This window comes from Eptesicus fuscus, chromosome 13 (genome assembly GCF_027574615.1).
Source record: "Eptesicus fuscus isolate TK198812 chromosome 13, DD_ASM_mEF_20220401, whole genome shotgun sequence".
NCBI classification, from domain to species: Eukaryota; Metazoa; Chordata; class Mammalia; order Chiroptera; family Vespertilionidae; genus Eptesicus; species Eptesicus fuscus.
In genome coordinates this window covers 43102438-43117316 of record NC_072485.1, presented here as the reverse complement: position 1 = coordinate 43117316, position 14879 = coordinate 43102438, and the positions used below count along the sequence as shown (strand labels likewise).

Genomic DNA, 14879 nt, shown 5'->3' with positions numbered 1-14879 from the left:
AACAATTTCTAACTAGATTAGAAACAGAACTAGATTCAAATTTAGATCTGTTGATTGTAAAGCCTGTGAATTGAAACTCGACTCATGTATCAAGGTTTCCTAGGCTTGCAAACAAATTCTAGAGACGGAAGGAACCTGTGATTTTAAGTTACAGATTAATGAAAGATAAGCTAGTAATAAATATTGTTGAATCTTTAAGAGGTTCATCTTGCTAAAATGAAACTAGACAGAGAGGCAGATTAAGAATAAATTTGCAAGACTGGTGTAGAGTTTACATTTTCCATGGAAATTACTAAAAATTGTTGGTGTGTGCAGAATGCAAATATCAACCAAGGTCTTAATATTGATGCTATCTAAATGGAAAACATGAATCTCAAACAGAACACATTTTCATCAATTTGCCTACAAAAAGAAAATAATGGAAATTTTATTTGTATTTAATTTTATCCCATCCATCAAAATATTTATTTTTCTTAATGTGTTACCGTATACATAAGATAGTAGTATAGTAGTATCTGTATATACTTTTTCAATGAATAAAATAGAATATAAATATATTAGGAAGTGTCTTTTTCATTTCCTTGTACAGATGCATAACCAAAAATTTGAAAACTATCACCAGACTAAGCATAAAAGCCAACCATATTTCCAATATTCACAAACTGTGATAACAGAGACAATTAGCTGAAAGTGCCCATTAATGCCATCATCCTCTCATTCTCTGATGTGACCAAAGTAAAAAAATATAAATTATTTTTTAATAAAAAATATAAATTATATTTATCTGTATATAAAGTATATACAGATACTACTATACTACTATCTTATGTATACGGTAACACATTAAGAAAAATAAATATTTTGATGGATGGGATAAAATTAAATACAAATAAAATTTCCATTATTTTCTTTTTGTAGGCAAATTGATGAAAATGTGTTCTGTTTGAGATTCATGTTTTCCATTTAGATAGCATCAATATTAAGACCTTGGTTGATATTTGCATTCTGCACACACCAACAATTTTTAGTAATTTCCATGGAAAATGTAAACTCTACACCAGTCTTGCAAATTTATTCTTAATCTGCCTCTCTGTCTAGTTTCATTTTAGCAAGATGAACCTCTTAAAGATTCAACAATATTTATTACTAGCTTATCTTTCATTAATCTGTAACTTAAAATCACAGGTTCCTTCCGTCTCTAGAATTTGTTTGCAAGCCTAGGAAACCTTGATACATGAGTCGAGTTTCAATTCACAGGCTTTACAATCAACAGATCTAAATTTGAATCTAGTTCTGTTTCTAATCTAGTTAGAAATTGTTTGTCTTAGGATAAGGCAATTTGAACATATACTCCACATCATCACTTTGCAATACCTTCTCTAGATCCTGTAATCTAACTTTTGTTTCCATTGCTATATGAAAGCAGTGATTTCCATGGCTCAGACCTCCTTCCAATTAACAAATTAAACATTTCCCCCTCAATCCTCCTTCAACTTGATTTATTTGAATGAATTACAAATATTTAAAGTCCCTTGCTTATTAATCTCAAAGCTGGAGTAATGATGTGTTTTCAAATTGTGGCTGTGTATGCTCTGGTGGGTGCGACTCTCAGTTGGTTGGGCTTTGTCCCCTGCACCAAAAGATTGCTGGCTCAATTCTCAGTCAGGGCATATGATGTTTCACTCCCACATTGATGTTTCTCTCTCTCTCCCTAGGCTCTCTTCCTCTGTCTCTAAAAATCAATTTAAAATTTTTTTTAATTATGGCTGTGCCCACTTACTTACTATGTGAACTTGACCAAGCTACATAAATATCCTGTGCCTCAGTGTGTATTTTTCAATTTATAATAATAATAATAATAATAATACCAACTGATATTTATCCAATGCTTATTAGTTCCAGGCCCTGGGCAAAGCCATACATGCATTAACTCCTTTAATCTCCATAACTTTATAAAATAAATAATAGTCCAATCCAGGTTTTGTAGATTAGAACAATTAGTATTAAATAAATTAGATATATTGCCTAGAATACACAGATAATAAGTGGCACAGCCAGAACTTAAACCCAGAGGTGTATGACACCTAAGCCCTTGCCCTCAATATACAGGGTGGGGCAAAAGTAGGTCTACAGTTTTTCATATGAAAAATAATACAATGACTAATAAAAAATAATACAATAATAAAATCTGTTTCACATACTTGCAGCTGTAAACCTACTTTTGTCCCACCCTGTATTCACCCCTAGAGTTAATTCTGGGAGTAATGATACCATGTCTAAAACATCAGTTATTGTAGTTATTTAGTAGGTGATATTGTAGCTATTACTACTGCTAGTACTGCTGTTGCTGTGGCTATCATCATCTTCATCTTTAAAGAAGAAAAGGGACATAGAGAAACCTACCTACTCCTTCACCAGTACACTTGTTTCTGAGGTCAGCCTTTATGTACTTAAGACACCAAAGATAATGGCTATGAAGGGAATTTCTATCTGTCTCTAAAAGGTAGAGTGTGATTTAGAAAATTTTGGCATAGCTTAAATTTCAAGTACCACATATGGGTGAAAACACCCAAGAATTGAAAGTCCTCAAAGAGACTTGTTCATCTCCTGAGCATATTGGTCACTTTACACTGCTTCTAAGGACCTTTCCCCATGTTGAAAGAACAGATTGACCTAACCTCTTAATAACAAGAGTAGCCCTGGGTTCTGTTCCCTGCTCCAGACTCAGGACTGTGCCTCCAGGAGTGGTAAAGCTCAAATCTTCCCACAACATCCAGAATATGTAAATTATGTTTTATACTTTATGATTTTGTTGCATGTCTGCAATGTGCTTATGTTTTTTTAATAAAGATAATTTTTATGAACCTATCTAAGATTAAGTCAGTAGGGCCTCTTGAACCCAAAAGCAGTATTTATTTTTTAATATATTTTATTATTGATACTATTACAGATATCTGCCATTCCCCCCCCCCACTTTAACCCCCTCATCTTAGCCCATACTCACTCCTCCAGGTCTTCACTACCCTATCCCACATGTCCATTGGCTATGCATATAAGTTCTTTGCAGTATTTAAATGGAAATTCTCATTTCTTGTATGCATAATCTTAATGAATTAATCTTAACTAGGCTGGAGTCTGCCTTAGAAAACTTCTCAAGTAGCTACTGATTTGAGTAATAGATAATTACATTCATCACTCAAGTCACAAAGAATCTTTTGTCTAGAATTTTAACAACAAAACAGTAAATATTTTTAGAAAAAGCCACTTGGATCATGTAAGGAGATACAAATAGCTCAGTGTACACATGTGCCTTTGTTCCTTCTACTTTATGTAGGTAGTTTGCCTTCAATCAATATCCATAATGATTTTTAAACTTCTATTATGAGTATCTCCTATATTCTGCCTATCCCATTTTATCTATTACCCACAATATACATGGTGTTCATCATTCTCCAAGAAATCTGCCTACATGAGCCTCGGCCAACAAATACTAGTATAACTTTGTGCTTTGATATCTTCATCTGAAAAGAGCACATAACACTGTCCCTTATAGGGATGCTATAATTAACAAATGAGATAACATGGAAAGACTCTGACACTGTCTTTTACCTAGTGGCCAATCTATAAATATATGTTCTCTTAGACTCTTGCATTTTATATTTTTGAACACTTCTTGTAGGTGAACAACACTTCAAAGTTTACAAATAATTGTATTTATATGATTAAATTTAATTTTGTAACAACACTGGAAACCAAGGGATATTTCCATTTTCAAAATTAAAAATTGCAGCAAAGAGAAAGTAAGAGAACTAATACCCAGTGTCACACACAGAAGAGCTAACACTCACCCTTAATCTTCTGATCCCAAATTACGCAACATGGCCCCTGCTCAATTATATACATTTATATTCTTAATTTTAAAATTTGATCATTTTTCTGATTCATATCTTATTTAATAATGTATCCTCACCAGGTATTCTCTTATTATTTAATGAGTATAGTTTGTTTCTTTCCCATTGAGCTAATAGAAGCCATTCATAACTCTTGATTTAGAATGTTAAATTAAATTAATGAGCTTTAATGTTAAAAGCATAAAACTAATGGCCTATTTTGTTCAAAGTGTTATTACAAAATGAAATTAATAATATTTTCTATCTTCAGCTGTTATGTGTCAACTCATAAATGCAAGGCTAAAGAGCAAAACATTGGACAGTTCCTATAGATTCTACTCTTTCTATACTGAGCAAAAGACAGATTGGCACAGGAATAAGAAAGTATGCTCTGAGATCAGGGAAATCTCCTTTGGCCCAATTCAAATCACATTGAAGTGTAAAAAAAAATGTAAACCTTTATTTGTCAGTCATAATTGAGTTTTCAAAGAATAGATTCTTTCTCTCTCAAATCAGCAGACCTTAACTCTCTGAAGTAATCTTGGTTTTAACAAATACTTGGATGATCTTCCTTCTTATTTCCTTTGTCTTCACAGTATAGACTATGGGGTTCAGCACAGGGGGTACAAGAAGGTAGGCATTAGCCATGAGGGCATGAGTTAGTGGTGAAAGGTGCTTTCCAAAACGATGAATGACAGACACCCCAATAAGTGGCACGTAGAAGATGAGTACAGCACAGATGTGTGAAACACAGGTGTTGAGTGCTTTCAACCGGCCTTCCCCTGAGGCAATGGTCATTACTGTTTGGAGTATGAACACATAGGAGAGGAGGATAGAGAGGGAGTCAGAGCCCTTGGTGAAGATGACAGCAATGAGGCCATAGAGACTGTTGACACGGGTGCTGGCACAGGCAAGGCGCATGACATCTTGGTGGAGGCAAAAGGAGTGGGACAGGATGTTGGAGCGGTAGAAGGGGAGTCGCTTGATAAGAAAAGGCACAGGGAAGACCACACAGACTGCCCTTATCAAGATGACTGCCCCTGTTTTTCGGACCACGCCATTGGTTAGGATGGTGCTGTACCTCAGGGGGTTCCAGATTGCCACCACCCGATCAAAGGCCATGGCCACCAGCACACCAGACTCAATGGCTGAGAAGGTGTGGATGAAGTACATCTGAACAAGGCAGGCATCAAAGGCTATAAACTTATAGTTAAACCAGAATATGCCTAGCATAGAGGGCAAAGTACAAAGGGCAAGTCCCATGTCTGCCAATGCCAGCATACACAGAAAATAATACATGGGGATATGCAGCGACAATTCAGACTTGATGGTAGAGATGATGACACCATTGCCAAAGAGGGCAATGACATATATAGCACCCAGTGGGAAGGCCATCCAGTAGTACTTTTGTTCAAGCCCTGGAATTCCAGTTAAGACAAAATAAAGGTGTTGGAAGTGGGAGTAATTATCATTTGCCATGAAGCCAATGTGACATAGGCGTGAGAAGGGAGCTTGATCTTGATGGATGGATTCCTGAAAATACAGCCATAGGGATTAAGATATTAGAATCTGACTTCCCTGCGAGTAGAACCATTTTATTTTTACATGGGGCAGGGAGAGTTTAAGTAAGAGATAACTCAATCCCTAAAATTACTACTACAAAGTATACCCTGTTGAGAAAACTGAGTACACAATAACTAAGACAAAATCAATATAAAATATGAATTACTTGCTCCCCTAAAGGATTCCATTCCCACTGATCACACTCATGAAGGAAATGACCAGAACTCTCATGAAGGAAATGAATTTTGTATGTAGGACAGGGTTAGAAATGCTTAGTGCACATGTCTATGCTTCTATTTTAACATAACCCTCCTTCCTTTACCCTGAGCCTGAATGTGGCCTCAGAATCATTCTCATCCCAGGAACCTCATACAGCCAGCTTCTAATTATAGCAAATAAAATTTTTTGTCATATTTAATCTAGTGAAATTTTAGGAAAATAGGGAGCAAATTATACTTAGGAGAGCAATTCTCTTTTTAAAGTAACTTTAGCCCAGCCAGTGTGACTCAGTGGTTGAGCGTTGATCTATGAACCAGGAGATCACAGTTTGATTCCCAGTTGGGGCACATGCCGGTATGATCCCCAGTGTGGGGCATGCAGAAGGCAGCCAAATCAATGATTCTCTCTCATCATTGATGTTTCTGTCTGTCTCTCCCTCTCCCCTCCTTTTTTAAAATCAATAAAAATATTTTTTTAAATAAAGTAACTTTATTTTTCCAAAAAAAAAAAAAGTGAGATTTCCAGAGCTTACCTGAAGCCTTTTTTTTTTTTTTTTAAACCAGGACCATTTGACAATCCTATTGCTAAGGCACAGTGACCAACCTGAATAACATGTTACACTCTGATTGATATCAGTATAGAGGCCTTAGCATGTTACACTCTGATTGATATCAGTATAGCATGTTACACTCTGATTGATATCAGTAGCATGTTACACTCTGATTGATATCAGTATAGAGGCCTTAGTAGGGATCTGGAAGAAAGCTCATGTTGTCAGAATCAGTAACTATATTTATTCCAAAAGACTGCCTGATGGGGCCATTCAACTTTAAACATGAATGCCAGTCAGAGATAGAGTAGACTCTCTTTGAGAAGCTCTCAACCTTCAGACACTCATCAATTGCCTTCAACAATTGATTGGAATCAAATTGACTAAGAGGCCATGTAGACCCACACATTTAAAAATCAGATTCCAGTTCCCCCTGCTCCTCAGGATAGCCTTACACATGTAATCCGTGGACAATACTAATACCTTACAGGGACCATGTGAGGATTAGAAATGCAAAAACCTTGGAAAATATATATATATACTTTTAATTATGATTACTTGGAATAAAAAGTTTTCTTCATATGTTCTTAGCATAATAATGGGTTTGATTTTGTTTCTCTTTTTATCTTTTGTTTTGTTTTTCTGTTTTGGATTTTTTGGTCAGAATTATTTGCACTTAGTAGAAGTAAAAATTGATAGATACTTTCTATCAACAAGAATAATATTTAACTTTGTGGCTCTTATAACTTTTTAATAATCTATCTTCTGCTCTACAAATATTGAGTTGTCTCAACCCCAGGGATGTATACACTTCTGGATGCCCCTGCTCATGATGCATCAAAACACATATTAGAACTATTTTTGAAATCAGATTTTCTTTGGAAGATTTCTGATTCAGATCTCCTCAGCCATTTTTAATCTTAGCATATTTTCCCCTTTTCTATAAAATATGCATGTCTTTCCATTGTTGTTATGAAAGACAGTAGTACAAATATATGGACTATTAGATTAACAACATACATTTTTCTGTGTTCCCACTAAATTGTTGTCTTTGTTTTTGTGTATATTGATGTTTTGTGAGAAAAAAATATTTAAGTTTTTCAAACAATTATAGGAAAGAGCTGAAATGAGAGAAAAGTTTAAGAGGTAAACAAATGAAAGAGGGAAGGAGAAAATAGAATGAGGAGAGGGAAGGGGAGAAAAATAATAATAAGAGAAAACCAGAATCCAACAAATAGCAAAAGTAAAAGTTGATCCATTTCACATTTTACTAATAAAGAAATTGAAGCGTAGGTAAAGAAAATAACTTTCCCGGAGTCAAACATCTCATTAGTATCAAAACAGATGAGAAGGTGGGGAGGGGTGTATGTGAAATAGAGCCTGTTGAGAAAAATTGCAAATAAGTGTAACAAGGCTTGAGGGGTTCAGTTAGAGAAGACCAAGTCAAAACTCCATTCCTCGCAAGTTTCTTACTCCCTGATATGGGTCTTTAGATTTTGTTTTGATTCTGACAACAAGAACATGTCTTCCAGATCCCCTTTAGGGCCTCTGTACTGACCCCCAAACAGAGTGTAACATGCCATCTGAACAATCACTGTGTCTTAGAGTTCAAGTATGTCCCCTGACGATTAGGTTCTTAGATCCCAAGTTCTTCCTTTAAAAGTTTCATCTAGACCTGACCCTCTGCTGTCCATACTGACACATTTATGAAGAAATTCACTGTGTAAGTATTTTCTATCTGTATCTTGTGACTAACACAAGGTACATGACCTCATTATAGATCCTAAATTGAAAAAGCAGGTGAACAATAAAATTTCCCAATTGTGTGAATAGCAGCAAACAAAGAGAGTTCCATTTGCTATAAGTACTATGGAAACTTCCAAGTTTCTAGGCATGCTAGGGTATTTATGATTAATAGAATAAGGGACTGGTCTGAAAATAAAATTTTCTGATTAGTGCTTCATTAGGCCAGGATATATGATAGACAAGGAGGACCTGAGGAAACAGGAAGAAAAACCCTCCTGATCTAGAGATTAATTGTAATAACTACTCCTCACCTGATGGTAGAGGTAGTTTAGCTTCTCAACAGGAAATTCTCAAACTGCAATCATTCTACATGAAAGGCATTTTTAAAGTCCAATGTCTAACCAATATGCAGTATTCTATAGGTGACACTTACCTTCTTCCAACATTAGTTAGTTCAAGTGATTAGCAGTTCCCTGATTTCTAAAGCAATGCATTCACTAGAGAAAAACAGATATCATCTCTTCTAAAAAAAAGTGACCTATTCATCATGAGGTTAAAGAAGTTGTCTTCACATCTTTCCCTTAAAGCATGTGTGATTGAGAAAGAATACAAGAACATAGAGTGCTTGGGGTGGAGAACAAAGGAGAAATAAGAGATAAGGAAAAGGGAAAGAAATGGTTGAGGAACAATTAGAAATTCCAGTGATGATATTTGACTATATTATTTTGATAGGCCAACTTTATCGTTTGATTTTGCCCTAAAACTTACTTGGTTGCTAAGAGTATCTTCAGCTGGCAGAGGATTCTTTAAAAATCAGAAGTTCTCTTGGCAAAACCATTGCCACCTTCCACATGAGGAATTTTATTTTCTGAGCTGCTCCAAAACCCCTCCCCAAACCATTCCATAGAGAGTTTCACAGATCTATGAACAAAGTTATTCCCTGTGGCTCCAGGATTGAGCAGGAGTCTCTCTAGGGCTGTCAAATTACCTCCTAGATTCTCATGTCTAGGAAATGAGATAGTATTGAGGAGGCTATAGAAAAAGGGGTGTGTGTGTCGGGGAGGGGAGGGGGGTCATTCCAGAGGCTGATTAGTGCTCAATCACAGTCTCTCAGGGCCATCTTAGCCACTTCACTCTTTCCATTCCCTAAAATAAACAATAGTTGCCTTTATTTGTCTCAAAACACAGCAAAACTAATGAACAAAAATGCCCCAAGAAAAAAAAATGACTCCATGATTTCCCATTCCATTTTCTCATGAATTCTAAAGTTAAGATGATTCCCTAATGAATAAATTTTTCTTGCTGTCTGACTGCATTTTTCAATTTTTATTATTAACCTAGTAAGTTTTTGTTCTTGGTTTTTACTTAAACCGGTTCATCATTTGTATCTCACATGGACTCTGATTTCTTTTTACTTTCTGTCATATACTTCTAGCACAAATATAAAACTAAACAAATGATACCATCTCTCTTTTTCTTTATTTTAACATCTTCAAAGTTGAAGATGAATAGAGAAGACTGATTTTGCAATAGCTCAGATTGCATGATTCTGTAAATTTAGAGAATCTATCTCTATTAATTATTTTAATTTTTCTTAATTTTATACTAATCCCATTCCTATCTAAAGCAATTTCAAATATTCACATTTGTGATCCCCATTCCCATTCCATCTTCCCCCATCATGTTCTATAGAAAAACCTTTTCCCTACTCACTCAAAAAACTGATAATTTCATCCAATCTTTCTTAATATCCACCTCTTTCAGCTCCTTCTTTAAATACAACCACACCCATTTTTACATTCCCAGAATAAATAAATTGCCTCTTCCCAGGTTCAATATAACTCAACTCCATTTCCCATGTCTTTGACTCCCTCTTCTATTTAACAACTTGCTTTTATCATTTCACTTTATCCCTTGGCAATTGAAATTACATATTATTCTTCTACAAATATAAGAAGATTTATTCCAAATCAACATTTCTGATCTTGATTCTTGTGTTGAGTTTTAGACAGTTATGCGTATCTGCTTGGTAGTCATCATCTTCACCTCTGTATCACACATATTTATCAAAATCCATAAATTCATAACTTTAAAAAGAATGTTTATGCTTTCTTTTATATACCATAACTGGTATTTTGATAATTTTTATATCTCATTGATAAATCAATCTATCTAGACATGTAAATAGGAAAATATGTCATTAAATAAATAATGTCGCCTGGCCTGCCCTGTGTGCTCAGTGGTTAGAGTGTCAGCACACCAAAGGGTCTCAGGTTCAATATCCAGTCAAGGGCATATACCTGGGTTGCAGGTTCAATCCCCAGCCTGGTTGGGGCATGAGTGGAAGGCAACCAATTGATGTGTCTTTCTCACATCAATGTTTCTCTCTCTCTCTCTCTCTCTCTCTCTCTCTCTCTCTCTCTCTCTCCCTCTCCATCTCACCCTTTCACTCTCTCTAAAATTTAATGGAAAAAGTATCCTTGGGTGCTTGGGTGAGTATTAACTAACTAACTAACTAAATAGATAAATAAATAAATAATAAATCCTAAGGTTTTACCCCTTAAATATTTTAATATATATTTTTCTAACAATGCTATACAAATCCAATTCTCTATTTATTCTGTGTGGATTTTTTAATAACATCCTAACTTTTTATTCACATAAAAATAAATTGCTTTGCTTATTCTTATTTCTTCCTTTTTCTTCTTTCTTTTAACTATGAAAATGAGATTTCTCTTTTTTCTTGTCACTTTCTTTAGAAAATATTACTCTAATAACATTTGGCACTAAACAAATCTGAATTAGACAGATGTCTTATTACATCTACTTAAATAATTTCATTGCCACATAATTTGATTTTGTATGAAAGCCTCATTTAAAAAAAACATGAGAAGTTGATAACACAGTTGCAAATAATGTGTAAGACCATATAATATAACTTGTCTATCCTTAGGCAGTTTCATAACACCAAGTTAATTTTTAGCATTAATGAGTGAATATTTCTCTCAATACATATTATTTTTTATGTATTCATTCTTAATACATTTCTGAGGCATTTGAAAAACTGTATTACTAGAATTTGTCACAGATGCTTCAATCCAAATGCCAATAATTAAGGACAGAAGGGAAAAAAAAGTAAATAAGCAGAAAACAAGCTAGGAATACATAATGAGAAAAATGGGAGAAACACAAAAGATTTAAGAAAAGATGGATGTGCCTTGAAAGGTAAATTTTAAATTAAAATGCTAAGTGGTCTAATGAGAATTTGTATTTTAAAAATACTTCTTAGAATTTATATGTACTGAAATTCACTTTTTGTAGAACAATTCTATGACTTTTGACAAATGCAGAATATATATCCTACCTAATAAAATGGTAATATGTAAATTACCATCACTCCGCTACGCCCACGATTGGGCCAGCAGGAGGCGCAGGGGGCGGGACTCAGGGTGTCCGGGGTAGTCGATTGGGCCAGCCGGACGCTGAGCTCCTGTCGCCAGTGGCGGTGCGAACTCAGCATCTGCGCCATGCCTGTGCTGCGGAACAGAAGGGGACTCTGGGGCAGCGAGCCCACATCTCGCTGCGGACCATCAAAAGCGGGGGAGCTGGGTGCCTGTCTGCTCCAGCACCAGGCCTTTCAGAAGCCTGGAAGCTTCTGAAAGGCCTGGTGCACCAGCGGACAGGCACCCAGCTCCCCCGCGATCGAAAGCGTGTAGGGGACCCTACACGTGCATGATTCAATCATGCACTGGGCCTCTAGTATATATATAAAACCACCAGCCTAGTCCAAATACAGGAGAGTTCTATCAGCCCCAAAACATTCCTTCCTGCTATCCCTTTGTAGTCAACCCCTCTACCCACCACAAGCCTTTACAGCTACCCATCTGTTGTCTGACCTTAGAATTTTGGTTCATTATACAGCCTATAATCTTTTAACCCTAAATTCTTCCATTTAACATAATACAGTTGAGAATTATTTGTGTTATTAATAAAGTGTTCTATTGTATGGATATCCGTTATATGGATATAGGTGATATTCCATTTATTCATTTGCCTGTTGAAGAAACTTTTGTTAATAACCTGCTATAAGAATTCCATAGAAATTTTTATATGTATACTAGAGGCCCCTGGGGGCAGGGGGTGGAGGGCCCCTCAGCCTGGCCTGCACCCTCTCACAGTCCAGGATCCCTCGGGGGATGTCCAACTGATGGCTTAGGATCGATTCCTGTGGGAAGTGGGCCTAAGCCGTCAGTCAGACATCCTTAGCGCTGCTGCGGAGGTGGGAGAGGCTCCCACCACCGCTGCTGCGCTGGCCAGCCTTGAGCCAGCTTCTGTTGCCTCTCTGCCTGAGAACTTGCCTGGAACACATTTCAACCATATTGCCACACGGCTAGTTCATTTTCCCTATTTAGATCTCTGCTTAAATATCACCTTCAGAAATGTAAACTTGTCTATAGTATTTAGTCACTCTCCACTTACTATCCCATGACCTTTTTCTGCTTATCTCCTAAACCCTATATAGAGTCATTTGGAATTGTCACATTGTTTACTCATTTATTGTCTATCACTCCCTATTGGATGGTAAGGTCCATAAAAGAAGGGATCTTACCTCCCTTGTTGACTACTGTAGCCTAGACTGATACCTGGTATTGAAGACAGGGTGTAAGCTGACACGGTCCTTGCACCTGAAGGGGCTAGCAAGGCTTGGCCTCCTACCCACACAGTTTTCCAAGGCCTGTTTGGATGGCGGTTATCAGTAGAATGAGAGCAACCATTCATGGCTTGCCAAGAAGTCTGTAATTATTTACTGAAATTTACTATACTAAGAATCTGCCTGATTTACTGTATCAAGAATTTGTCCTCCTGCTTTGTCTCTCCCTTAGAGATTAAGAGGAACAAAGAATACATTCCTCTTCACAGACCTCCTATTCAGTATTTGTGTATAAAAGGCATTACAGAGTTAATAAACTCACTACAGTTCCTCGATTGACTCATAGTCCTCCCGATCCCGCTGTCCTGTCTTTCTTTCTTTTCTCAATTCCCACCTCCCTACCTCAGCCCGGTTCAACCGTCAGGCTGGCCCTGACAACCTGGTATATAACAAGTGCTCAGAAATTATCTGTTGGGAGAAAGCCATTTTATACAAAGAGGTGGATTAGAGAACCAAAATTGATGGGCACATCTTACCTTATAATAGACAAATATGCAAATTGACCGCACCTTCGCTACGCCCAAGCCACGCCCACCAACCAAGCCACGCCCATCAACCACGCCCACCAGGAAACCGTTGCAGGGACGTTGGGGTGTGGCAGAGCCCAAGGCCAGGAAAGCTGCCTGAGGCTTTCCCGGCCTTGGGCGCCAGCGGGGTGCCTGCGCCGATCGCAGGAGCCAACCTGCGGGTCGGCTCCTGCGATCGGGTAGCAGGGACGCTGGGTGCAGCCGAGCCCAAGGCCACCGTCCAGACCCTGAAAGAAGGCAGAAGGCGGTGGCCACAGCCAAGGCCTGGGTCCCCGGTGCCGGCAGAAAACTGGTGCAGGCAGCCAGGTGAATGAAGGTCTATTGCATGAATCTTCGTGCAAACGGGCTACTAGTACAGTAATAATAGGAGTTAGGCATTGTCCTGGACACTTCACAAACATTACATGTAAACTCTCTATACTGATGAGGAAATTGGAGCTTAGAGATGTAAAGTACTTGTCCACAGCCTTACAGCCAAAATGTGGCAAAGTGAAAATTTTTAACTAGCTATTCTAAATCTGAAAGCTAGATGATCATAAATAATATGAAATGACACCATGTTGATCTGAGAAAGGGAAGAAGCCAGGGATGGTTTAATTCTGTCCCTCCCTCCAACTTATTAGGCCAGATTCATGTATCACATTAATAATGGCTATCCTGATCATCACAGAGAGCAGAGTACAGAGAGAAATGGCCCTTTCTATAGTTTAGAGATCAGAGTAAAGACAGCTCTGGATCCTAGGTAGTTGTACATTGAACTAAACAGGAGAGCTAACAGAGGCCTGGATATGGGGTTGTGAGTGTTCTGGGGAGCTAAGACAGATTTAGTCAATGTCCTCAGCTCCATTCTCCATGGTGTTAAACTTGAGCAGGAGAGTTTGAGGGCAGCTCCCAGGTCCAATAGATCACACCTGTTGGGAGTTGTCTGAAAGGAAGTGAGAAGAGAGATGCAGTAATCTGAGTCAGAAGAAGTTTACCTGTACCCAGGACACAGAGATATTAATGAACCGTCTTCTGAAGGTGATCAGAAGTGACAGGGATGAGCCAGGATAAACCCATGGGCTGGGATCTGGTTACCAAGGTCTGCTTCAGGGATTACAGAAACAAAAGTACCCTTGAAAGGTCTCAGGGAGGGGAGGAGCAGTGGATGGCATGGCACACAATGAATGCCCAGGTTGATTAAGTTTAGGGTGTGAAGAAAAAGCCACAAGCTGGTGTGGGGAGTGGCGGTGTCTAATGATACTTGATCCACTAGAAAGCAGGGCATCTATAAAGAACAAGAAATGTTAGGGAAATAAGAAAGTGCAAGTACAGGGATCATAGAGGAAAAAAGAGTGAGTCAAAATAACTGGGCCAGAGGAGTAAGAGGTTCCAGTCAGGCTGGTTGTTGAATTTCAGACAGATCTGATTTTATTTAGCAGTGTGCATGTGCCAGGGATAGGGATCAAACCCTAACAGGAGAAGAGGTCATTCTATATCCCAGGTAGTCTTTGAAGTGATTCAGGCCTTAGCCTAAGGATGCAAAGCAAAGTGACTAAGTGATCTCTGCAGAGATGGAATCTGTGACCGTGACCCGCTTATTAGTACCATGTGGCACTCCACTGTGCTAATGACAATTAGTCAAAACAAAGACAAGCAACAAAACAGAAGGTGTCCCTGTGGACTGAGCTTGG

At 37.7% G+C, this 14879-nt stretch overlaps 1 protein-coding gene across 1 annotated transcript; it reads right to left on the bottom strand.

Annotated features, from left to right (window-relative positions):
- Window positions 1-4412: 4412 nt before the first annotated feature.
- LOC103304153 (olfactory receptor 51H1-like) lies at window positions 4413-5369 on the bottom strand. Its single transcript, XM_008161085.2, has one exon. It carries the CDS (start codon window positions 5367-5369, stop codon window positions 4413-4415), a length of 957 nt encoding a protein of 318 aa, XP_008159307.2.
- Between the last annotated feature and the right edge of the window lie 9510 nt (window positions 5370-14879).

Coding starts and splice junctions, on each gene's coding strand:
- LOC103304153 (XM_008161085.2), bottom strand. CDS start 5,369: ATGGCAAATGATAATTACTCCCACTTCCAACACCTTTATTTTGTCTTA.